The 11,306-nt window shown below is 23.9% G+C and overlaps 4 protein-coding genes across 4 annotated transcripts; all 4 read left to right on the top strand.

The window, feature by feature from the left end:
* Nucleotides 1-730: 730 nt before the first annotated feature.
* RFC3 (replication factor C subunit 3, putative) lies at nucleotides 731-2,266 on the top strand (the record flags this gene model as incomplete). The annotated part of the gene is made up of 2 exons (XM_029006760.1): nucleotides 731-775; nucleotides 1,277-2,266. The coding sequence occupies 2 exons, from the start codon at nucleotides 731-733 to the stop codon at nucleotides 2,264-2,266; spliced, it is 1,035 nt and encodes a 344-aa protein (XP_028863217.1).
* Nucleotides 2,267-4,157: 1,891 nt separating this feature from the next.
* Nucleotides 4,158-5,789, top strand: PmUG01_12053600 (DNA polymerase alpha subunit B, putative; the record flags this gene model as incomplete). Its single annotated transcript, XM_029006759.1, has 1 exon — nucleotides 4,158-5,789. The coding sequence occupies one exon, from the start codon at nucleotides 4,158-4,160 to the stop codon at nucleotides 5,787-5,789; it is 1,632 nt and encodes a 543-aa protein (XP_028863216.1).
* Nucleotides 5,790-6,984: 1,195 nt separating this feature from the next.
* On the top strand, nucleotides 6,985-8,030 carry PmUG01_12053500 (DNA-directed RNA polymerase III subunit RPC4, putative; the record flags this gene model as incomplete). The annotated part of the gene is given in 2 exon segments (XM_029006758.1): nucleotides 6,985-7,401; nucleotides 7,416-8,030. 2 exon segments carry the CDS (start codon nucleotides 6,985-6,987, stop codon nucleotides 8,028-8,030), a joined length of 1,032 nt encoding a protein of 343 aa, XP_028863215.1.
* A 1,629-nt stretch (nucleotides 8,031-9,659) lies between these two features.
* Nucleotides 9,660-11,254, top strand: PmUG01_12053400 (fam-a protein; the record flags this gene model as incomplete). The annotated part of the gene is made up of 5 exons (XM_029006757.1): nucleotides 9,660-9,923; nucleotides 10,102-10,171; nucleotides 10,372-10,481; nucleotides 10,644-10,877; nucleotides 11,156-11,254. The coding sequence occupies 5 exons, from the start codon at nucleotides 9,660-9,662 to the stop codon at nucleotides 11,252-11,254; spliced, it is 777 nt and encodes a 258-aa protein (XP_028863214.1).
* Nucleotides 11,255-11,306: the final 52 nt, after the last annotated feature.

Below are 11,306 nucleotides of genomic sequence, written 5' to 3'. Positions count from 1 at the left end.
ATACCTACAAATTTACATATATATATGCATACAATATACTTTTTACTTTGTGAGCTTTAAAATCAGTGATATTTCTGCAAAAAAATAGTTATTTCAACGCTAACGAAAAAGTAAGCATAACTTCTGTTTGTACTTACCTTATATAATTTTACTTGTAAATATTTCATCAATAGAATAGGGAAGCCATAACCTAAACTGAGTAGTAGAAACACTGAAAATGACAAAACTATTTTTTTTCTGAATTAAGTATTTTTTTTAACATTCTCAAGAAAAAAAAAAAAAAAAAAAAAGATTGTAAATATATGCCTATACATACACATATAATATATGATTTTCCTTTTATACTCCTTTATTATTAATAAAAGATGCGTACTTAGGTATATCATATTTAATATAACACTTAAGTAGTAAGAACATAAAAAACCCCGCGTATATCTTTTTCATTTGAAAATAAAGAATAAAATAAGTTCTTTAAATAAATACAGTTAAAAATAGAGAAAGCACAAAATTTTATCATGTATTCAAAAGACAAAATGAATTTGCAAAAAGAAAATAATTCGTAGCATTATTATTTTATCATTTACTTTTTTTTTTTTTTTTTTATAAAAATAAATGAAATTTAAAATTATAAAATATAGTTTATCTCAACAAGCATTTTTAAATGACTATTTAAGGTAAAATTTATTCCATTCATATCTAAAATAGAGCAATTATACCTCAATACTTAAAAATGATTGATGTTCAAAACCAAAAACCAGAGGAACTCACGCCATGGGTAAGAACGAAAATTTGGAAACAAGAGCTCTTTTAAAAAAGAAATACTATACAGTAATATATGTTGTGTTACATATGCGTATATATATATATATATATATACAAACATTGACATTCTTGTGCAAAGTTATGTGCATGTATGTGTATGTTAAGGGTATTATTAATATATATTCATTTATTTTACTTGAAATTTTAATGTCATTTTGAATAAAGTTTAAAACATATATTTATGATTCATTTAAACTAAAGAGAGAATATATATACACATGTATGTATAATTAGTTTGGCGTTAATAGATAAGACGGCACATAATGTCATTTTGTGTTAAAAAGTGCTTTTATACATTTCATGCTTCCCACGCAAGAATTTATCGTATTGATGCATAATATTATGCGCGTGCATATATATATGTATACACTCACTAACGTTTATACACCAGTATTGGTGCATGCTGTAACCTGTCCAATTTTTTTTGTAATTTTGTTTTTTATTCATTGTTCAGGTGGAAAAATATAGACCAAATGTGTTAAATGATATAATTTCGCATGAACAAGTTATATCAACAATACAGAAGTTTGTTGAAAAGGGGGAATTGCCTCATTTATTATTACATGGACCCCCAGGAACTGGTAAGACCTCTACCATATTAGCTGTGTGTAAAGAATTATATGGAGACTCAAGAAGTTCATTTGTTTTAGAATTAAATGCTTCTGATGATAGAGGCATAAATGTTGTTAGGGATCAGATAAAAACATTTGCCGAATCAAAAAATCATTATAACACTTGCGAAAAAACGTCTTTAAAATTAATTATTTTGGATGAAGCTGATCATATGACATTTCCTGCACAAAATGCAATGAGAAGAATTATGGAGAACTATGCTAAGAATGTTCGTTTTTGCATGTTATGTAATTATGTAAATAAAATAACTCCTGCTATTCAGTCAAGATGTACATCTTTCAAGTTCTCACCATTAAAAGAGGAATATATGATAAACAAAGCATTAGATATTGCAAAATCTGAAAATGTAAAACTTACAAAAGAAGGTTTAGAAAGTCTTATACGTGTCGGACGTGGGGATATGAGGAGAATTTTAAATTGCCTGCAGGTAGTATCATTGAGCCACAAAAATATGACAATTGATGAAAATGTAATATTATCAACTCTAGATATTCCACTACCTAATGAAGTAAAGGATATACTGGAACATTTTATGAAAAGTAGTATAAAAGAATCATATGAATTTGTCACAAAAATGCAATACAGTAAAGGTTATTCAATAAAAGATATTATGGTTTGTTTATATGAATCAATTTTAACTTATGATTTCCCAGATTCTGCTGTTTGCCTACTACTTAAAAATTTTGGAGAAATAGAAGAACGATGTTCTTCCGGAGCTAGTGAACAAATCACTTTATCTGCTTTAATTAGTGCTTTTGTTGAATTTAGATCCGAACTTTTCAAAATGAAATATGATATTAGTAACATATAAAAAAGCCTAGCACATACAAGAAGTTTAATATTTAAGAACAACATAAACCGAATAAAAAATTTATGTTTTTATCATTTAAAAATTAAACAGATATCTTTATATTTCATTGAGCTGAATATATTATGTATAAGGGGTACTAGCATATACTATATTAATAAAAAAAAAAAAAAAAAAAAAAACAAGGGGAATCAAATGAATTTGTAAGATTTATTTGCATAACGTATTACATTTACAAATAAATGTATAAATTGTTTCATGAAAAAAAGTTAAATTATAATTTCATTATATTTATTTATGTTATTTGAGCTAGATAGTCAAATAAAAAATAATAAAATAGGGATACCCATAATAGTAAATGTATAACGGAGAAACGTTTGGGGTATTATATGTTATACGATGCGTATGTATATATACGTATGTGTAATATAGTGTGCGCATATACTGATTAAAAGTATACGGGTTTAAGCAAACGGTTTTCATTTTTAAACGCAGAGTTTTATTAAAAATGTTATATACCTTTTTCTTCATCGTTTATTTTGTCACACATAACCTGTAATGACCTTCAAATATATGATTCACTAATTTTATTTTAATTGTAGGCATGAATGGATATATATATATATGTGCATAATTAGCCGAATTAATAAAACTTTGATTAACCTTAAACTTTTTATTCCTTCTTTTTTTATAATTTTTAAAAAATATTTTGCTGTAAACAAGCTTCCACTTAAATATCAGAAACAGAGATGCCTTTGTGCATAATATTATTCCTTTGTGTACAGTTTCTCTAATCGATACATTTACATATTTTCATTTTTCCCTTCAATTCCTTCGCACTGAGTTTCTTTTAAAATTATTAATTTTTTATTTTATACATATAGCATTACGAACTTTAATACGAAAAATTAATCATGCTTAAAGCTTTATATGTTCAATTATTACAAACGAAGGTATTTTTCTTAAAACTATGAATTCAGTATAGTATGTCTTTTCTTTTTTTCTTTTTTTTATTACGTAAATTATACGTCTTTTCATTTATGTAACATGCACTAGCTTTGCTTTTATGAGTTATTTTGTCTAAATCAACTGATTAATATGAGTAAAGTGAAGGCTTTGCATATATTTGATTTGATAAATGTAAATGGTTAACCTTATGTTTATATTCCCGTGTATATATAAATAAGCATACATATGTAACTAAAATGAAATAGGTGTATATATATGTATAAGTATATATAGCATATATATAAATTTTTGCACACTCTATAATAAAAAATTATAGCTGTTTTTTTAAAAAGATATATTGGATTGTATATATTGTATACTTAAGGATGGAGTGTTTTTTCGAAGTTAAAAAGTAAAAATAAATTTCAAAAGGTATTGTAAGATCACAACTGGTTAGTATAAATATACATATAAGAAAAAAAAAATTATGCATTTATAAAATTAAATACAATGAAACATTCATAAAAGAAAAGGAAACATTTATGAAATAAAAGGAAACATTTATGAAATAAAAGGAAACATTTATGAAATAAAATTTAGTGATCCTTTTGTTATATAATTGTGGCATCAGAAAAAAAAAAGAAAAAAAAACAGAGCTAAAAATAAGTACAAAAACGAACCTAAGCAAGTTTTTTTTTTTTTTTTCAGTTTCTAGGAAAAGTGTTTATGCTTCCTCAATGAATAATAATTTGTATTTAATTGAAAATGAATTCGTAAATATACATATATATACATACAAGTATATGTACATATATATATACACATAAACGTACCCGTAGACGTACACTAATACATACAAATATACTCACACATATATGTACATGTATTTATCATACTCACATACTTAACCAGTTATTGTCAGTGAGCTTCTCAAGAGAACGAAAAAATGAAGGAGATAAAACAGGCAGACGTGAAGCTTTTTCTTGAAACGTATTACACAGATAACAGCATAAGTGATGAACTAAAGGAAGTTTTCGATTATTTTGAAAGAAATAAGCACAAAAATAATTTCCATAAATTATTTGAAGACTATTTGAGGGAATATAACAAAAGATTAATAAAAAATGAAAATTTGTTAAAAGACAATATCATATATGATTATGATTATGTAAAACAATACAATGCCGAATTAACGGAAAAGGCAGGAATAAATTGTAACAATAAATATAATTGGTATATAAATTGTGTTAACACGATAGATGAAAATTATAAATTTTTAGGACTAGATACAAATATTATATCTGAGAGTATAAATAAAAAGATAACGCTATTTTTAGAATTATTTTTAATGTATTCTGAAAAATTAAATTTGAATATACAAATAAGTCCTATATTAAATATGAATGAAGAAGAATGTTATATATTTGGTAGGATATACACGGACAGTGAAATTAATATAAGTGAATCGAATATAATTTTAGAGGGGAATATAAAATGGAGTAATGGAGAGAAGGCACAATTATTAAATTTAAATAATATGAAAAACTTATGTTTTTTTTTGGGTCAAATTTTAGCCATAAAAGGAAAGAAAGAAATAAATCAATACAGTATAAAATACTATGTAAGTAACATATATGCTGGATTACCTACTCATTTAAAAAATGTAAAAATAGATAACGAATTTTTATTAAAATATTTTAATTGTAAAGAAATAGAAGAAGATAGCAAATTAGATGATAAAGACAGTGTTAAAATACTACAACTATATAATAATGATAATATACATATAATGATTTGCAATGGATATGTATACACAGATAATGATTATAATGACAACTTAGACAATTTTCTAAAAATTGTAAATGAGAAATTACCACATGTAGTTTTAATTTTTGGCCCCTTTTTATATATTCGTAATTTTAGTGAAACGATTCTAAAAATAGGAGACATCAATGTTATTTATGAAGATATTTTTAAAAAAATTGTAAAATTAGCAAAAAACGAATTATTAGAAAAAACACATTTTTTTATTATCCCATCAATTTATGATTCTATTAATATTTATCCATTACCTCAGCCCCCTTTTTTTTATGAAAATAATAATGCCAATTTAACAAATGTGCACTTTTTATCCAACCCATCTTATATATATATAAATGAGCTAAAAATAGCTTTAACATCATGTGATGTCATATATAACTTAAGCAAAAACTTATTGTGTAGACCAAGTGAAATGAAGTTATTTTATTTATTTGAACAGATTTTAAGACAACTTTCCTTCTTTCCTTGTTATCCATCCGAGTACAATATCGAAATTACTAAATTTAAAAATTTGCTATTTCAGCCAAATAGATTACCTGATATTTTTTTGTTTCCATCATATACTAATGAAAAGTCGTATGTAAAGGAAATACACAAAAAATTATTTATATGTCCTTATTCCATTGATGTAAGTAAAGCAAAACCATCTAATTTCTTTTCAAATATTTATATACTACCCCCAACGGAATCATACGAGTTGTCAAAAAGGGTTATTCTCGAAAATGTCTTTGTTAACCACAATAAGGTAAGCGATTGAGGTGAAATAAGCATAACATGTGGAAACATCATGGTAAACATGCAACATGTACAAATGGGCATAAATCAAGTGTGAGAAAGGTATCAGAGAGATTGAAAAAAGGTATATATAAACGGAAAAAGAAACAGATACAAAAAAAAAAAAAAAAAAAAAAACTATACAAGGTTAGCAAAAGTACGTACAACCTTGAAATTGTTATATTTTAACGCAAAAAAAAAAAAAAAAAAAATATAGTTCAAGGTGACTTTTTTTTCCTTTTTGCTATCAGTATATATCTCTACACAAAAAATGAAAACTTTTAAGGTGATAAATAAAGAAAAAAATAACTTTTATTTTATTATGCCCTTTTTTTATATATTAAAAATTTAATCTAGGCAATACGTTTTTACGATATTTTTAATTTGCACCTTTGTATAATGTAATAATAATATTATATATTTCCCCCTTTAATGCTTCATAATATTAATTTTTTACTTCCCTCCTTTGCTTTTTTTTTTTTTTAAATTTATTATCGTCCGTTTTTTTCTCCATTAATTATCTTTTTTTTTTTTTCTTATTCCTCAGTAAACAAAATTTAAACAGTTGTATATATAAATAAAATATTTCCGTTGACATTTTTTAATTTAATAATATACTCAAAAATATATATGGTGTTGTAAAATATGCGAAAAGAAATACGAAAGAAACATTTTTACATTTCTATTTTTCTACAAAAGAATTGTTTTTTGAACGTTTTTTAAAAAGATTTTTTTTTGTTTTCAAATTAAAAATGAAGCAAAGAAACATAGAAAAATAAAAATTGTACATACCCTTTATTAAGAAATAACTGAGCAAAAAATAATTTTTTTTTTTTTTTTTTTCTACGGAGCATTGGCCTGTTCTGAACTGCATTATAAAATATGCTAAAAAGGAAAAAAAAAAATAATACATAACTACGAAGTTATTTTTTTAAGTTTAAATACACCAGCTTCTACTCATTCAGCATTTATAATATGTATATATATATATTCATATATGTACGAATAACATAAGAAAGGGCTGATAATTCATATACTTATAACAAAAAAATTTTATACATATAAATACGTAGCAATTAAACATGAGCTGTACGGAAAGGTGCTTAGGTAAACATAGCTAAAACAGATAGATTAGCTTAGAATATATACAGAGTATATGAATTAATAAGTATCAAATAATGAATAATAGACATAATTATAACGAATACAGTTTGAGAAGAAGCATCAACAACGCGTTACGTAATAAATCGAATCACCTAAAAAATGGTGCAAGTAGTAATAAGAATAGTACACTAAAAAAATTTGTACCAAATATAGACAATTTAAAAAATGAAAATAAAATAAAAAATGATGAAGTAGATAAATTAGAAGATAGTTTAAGCAATAAAAGTATTCAAGAGTTAATAAAAAAAACAATTAGCGTTGATTTACAAAAAGAAACAAAAAAAAATGAAAATTATTTTAATAATAATAAAATAATTAATAAAGTTTCTCCTTTTCAAGGTATAGAAGAAACTTTAAATGATAAAGTAAACTTACAAAACGAAGAGCAATTAAAAGAAAATAATAATGATGATGAATGCATAGACCAAAAAAAAAAAAAAAAACATCTATTGACATATATGAGTTAAATAACATAAGTAAAAATATTTTCTATAATAAAAAATGTATATCTTCTGATGTTCATTTCTTGCCTTTGACCTTACCCTTCTTTAATAATAATGAAAAGCAAAAGAAAATAAGAAAATTATTTTTAAATAAGGAACCATTCTTTTTTTATATCCAGTTACCTAATATGCTACCAGCAGTTATTCAAAATGATGATAAAAATGAAGCTAAAGAGAATATGAAGCAAAAGGGAGAAAAAGACGGGAAAAAAGATTTGCAAACAGGTAAAGGTGATGCACAAAAAGACGAAAAAGAAGAAAAGGAAATAAAACATGGGAACAAAAAATTTGAAAAACCCGATAAAGACGCTTACAAGCTTAGCAATATAAACACAATACCTAATGGAAAATTTGCAAAGCTAATTATATATAAGAACAAAAAAATTAAAATGAAAATTAACGACATTTTATTTGATGTTAATGAAGGATCGGAATGTACGTTTTCACAAGAAATAGGTTGTTACATAAAGGAAAATTCCGAGTTTATTTTCTTAGGAAACTGCGATAATAAAGTAGTTGTTACTCCAAATATAGAAAGAATAATAAATAATAAATAAAAAATTATTTTTCCTATGTCTTCGTATCATCTTGTAATCATGTATTGCTTTTTTTTTTTTTTTTAAGAAAAAAAACTAATACATGATTTTATTTTTTTTGTGTTTTCCATTGCAGCCATGTTTTAGATGACAATAAGAATTTTACGTAATAATGTTACATAGAATAAAAACATGACAATCTTAGTTCTTTAAAAAGATATCCAACTAATTATACTTATTGATATGTATACATACATATACGTAAACAAATACATACATATACACGTATACACATATACGCACTTATACATATATACATATAGGCACATATATATATACTCGTATATATATATACACTGACATAAGTATATATATTTATATGAAGTAATGTGTATATACAAATTTGCACTTTTATATAAATTTACCTCATCTTTTGTTTTTTTTTTTAAAGTTCAATATTAAGAGTTATTCATAATTGCTATAATAATGTTTATCATATGGATTAAATGGAAAATTTTCCACTTGGAATAATTGATTAGTTTCGTTCTTATTTCCCCATTATGTAACACCAAATTGTGCTTATAAATGTATATATGTGCTGTTTCACCTATGTAAATATACATTTATACAAGTACATACATGTACCCGCTTTGTTCCAAATATAAAATGTGAAAAAATATGCATTGTTCAACAGCAAATGATTTTAAATATTAATTAAAGAAATATTTTTACTATAATAAAAGGAAGTAAATTGGCTTTATTTATTTTAAACACGGGAATGGAATAAATATTTAATACTATTACTGTCTTTATATTTTTAAAAAGATATTTAAATGTAAGTGGAAAATAAATGATTTTCCTTTTGCATGCACATCATAATTAATATATTTTTTTTCTTTTTAAATAGGAAAAGTTTGTATTATGTACGTGTAATGTGCACTCTCACCCTTTTATAAAATAAATAAAACAAATGGTGCTTTATTAAAATTTAACTGTTTGATACAATAGTAATTGAATAAACTTAAAACAAGTATCAGTCAAAAATTTAAAAAGAAATAACAATATAAATTCATACAAAAAAAAAAAAAAAAAAAAAATTATAATATTATAATATTATAATATTATAAATGAAAGTCTACCCTTTTTTTTTTTTTTTTGACAAGTATTTATATGTACGCATAATACTTATGTATAAATTTACATACATTTGAGTATTTTAAAAGGTGTAAATTTTTATTAGATAAACGTGTGCATCATTTTGATATCTTTTAGATTAACTCTTTCGTACTCCATAACAACATTTAAAAATTTTTAAGAAATTGTTATTTGCATTAAATTGTTCTTCGTAATTTTTTCATTATTCTAATCTGTGTATTTCACGCCTTTTTGTTATTTTTTCTTTGTGTATGTTTTTGTTTTAGTTGTATATATGAACCATTTTTCCTATTATTTTTTTTGTTAAAAGTATATATGTATATAAAAAAATAAATGTGTACATATTGCAATCATTTACAAACCTGTAATCTTATATATTACACCTACATACACGAATATATGCATACGTATGCAAAAGTATTAGATAGTGTGTTCACCCTTGTTTTAGTGATTTCCTTTTTTTTTACCGAAAGCGAAATGTAAACAAATTCTAAAATGCGTAGCAACAGTGTAAATAATGAGGTGGACATGGAGGAAAAAATAAAAAAAATGAAACACTTAGTTTGCAAGAATAAAGAAGAAATTAAAAAAGTTAATGAAATTATAACAGAGGCAGATAAACTTTTATACAAATTTGCTGTAGAGGATAATGATTATAACAAATACAGTTCTATTGATAAAGAATCACATCTGTATTTTAAAAAAGTTAAGAATACGGATGTAGGAAAGCTGAGCCTTATTTTCCACGACTCCTCGAAGGTATAAGCAAATGGAAAAAACTAAAACAGTATATAATGTAAAAAATTAAAAAAAAATAAAACGTAAAACGTGAAACGTAGAATATAAAACATAAAGTGTACATCATAAAACGTAAAACGTAAAAAAATCACGCAAAATTCATAGAAAAAAAAATATTCATAATACTTTTACTAATTAGCTCGAAAAATTAATACGAGTAATATGGGACGAAAATGGCACAAAAAAATTTGACCCACATTTTATAGAAGGTTTAAAAAATAAACACATACTTGCAGATAATATCATTTTGAAATTTTTTTTTATTTGGTTAATATATTATCATTTTATTATATTTTAATTTGTTTTGATTTAATTTAATTTAATTTCGTTTTTTTTTTTTTTTCCATTTACATTGATACAACTGGATGCATAATGACACATTTTAAAATGTGCGCATGTATTTAATTAGGTAAAATTCTTCGAGTGTACGATAAGGATTTAATATTAATACAACAAAGTTATAAGGGCACATTAGGAAATGAAGGCAGATACTTTTATACTCTGGCGCACAAAAAAAAAGTAAAAAGATGCATTTTTTTTTTTTTAAAATAATTTTACCTTATTTTTGCACCAACCATTCATATAAATGAGCTAATACAATGTATTTTATATGCATATATATATATATATGACTATTTTTACATGCAAATATATTTACGCTCCTTTTCGTAACGTTTGTAGATAAATAGCGAGTCCTACATAATTACATGTGTGTCGTTAAATGTAAATGACAATAATAAAAAAGGTAAAAGCAGTTTTGTAAATCCTTTTATCAGTAGCGTAAATTCCTTTTCAATTGATATTGAATGTGATCAGGAAATTATGAACTCTTCGTTAAAAAAAATGTTTATTAATTTGTCTGGTTATTATATTAAAAAAGAAAACACGAGTATGAAATTAACCTATATTTCCTCGGTAAAAAAACTACAACCATAAGTGCTATTCGATATTGCTTTTTCATCGATAAATTTTACTTTTTTTCTGGGTTTATTTTTATTTTTACTTTTATTTTAACTTTATTTTATCTATATATGTAATCTTTACTTTATCCATACATATTATCTTTATTTTATTTTTCGTTACTTATGTATGAACTCATTTTTACGTAGCATATGTGTATGTTCATAAAACTGTAATTATTGTTTAAATGATGCATTACGTATATTTTTTATCCTTTTATTACCTTATTTTAGATTGAGCTTGATACGTCATCTTTGATTCCTCAATTTATTATACGAAAGATTAAGGCTAGCAAAATGTCACTCTTAACAATGTTAAAAAACAATATATGATTATTATATTTGAATGAATAGATTATGACAGAATTTATTAGTTTAATTATTA

This window comes from Plasmodium malariae (genome assembly GCF_900090045.1).
Source record: "Plasmodium malariae genome assembly, chromosome: 12".
NCBI lineage: Eukaryota > Apicomplexa > Aconoidasida > Haemosporida > Plasmodiidae > Plasmodium > Plasmodium malariae.
The sequence above is the reverse complement of the archived record's forward strand: the minus strand, read 5'-3'. Positions and strand labels throughout refer to the sequence as shown.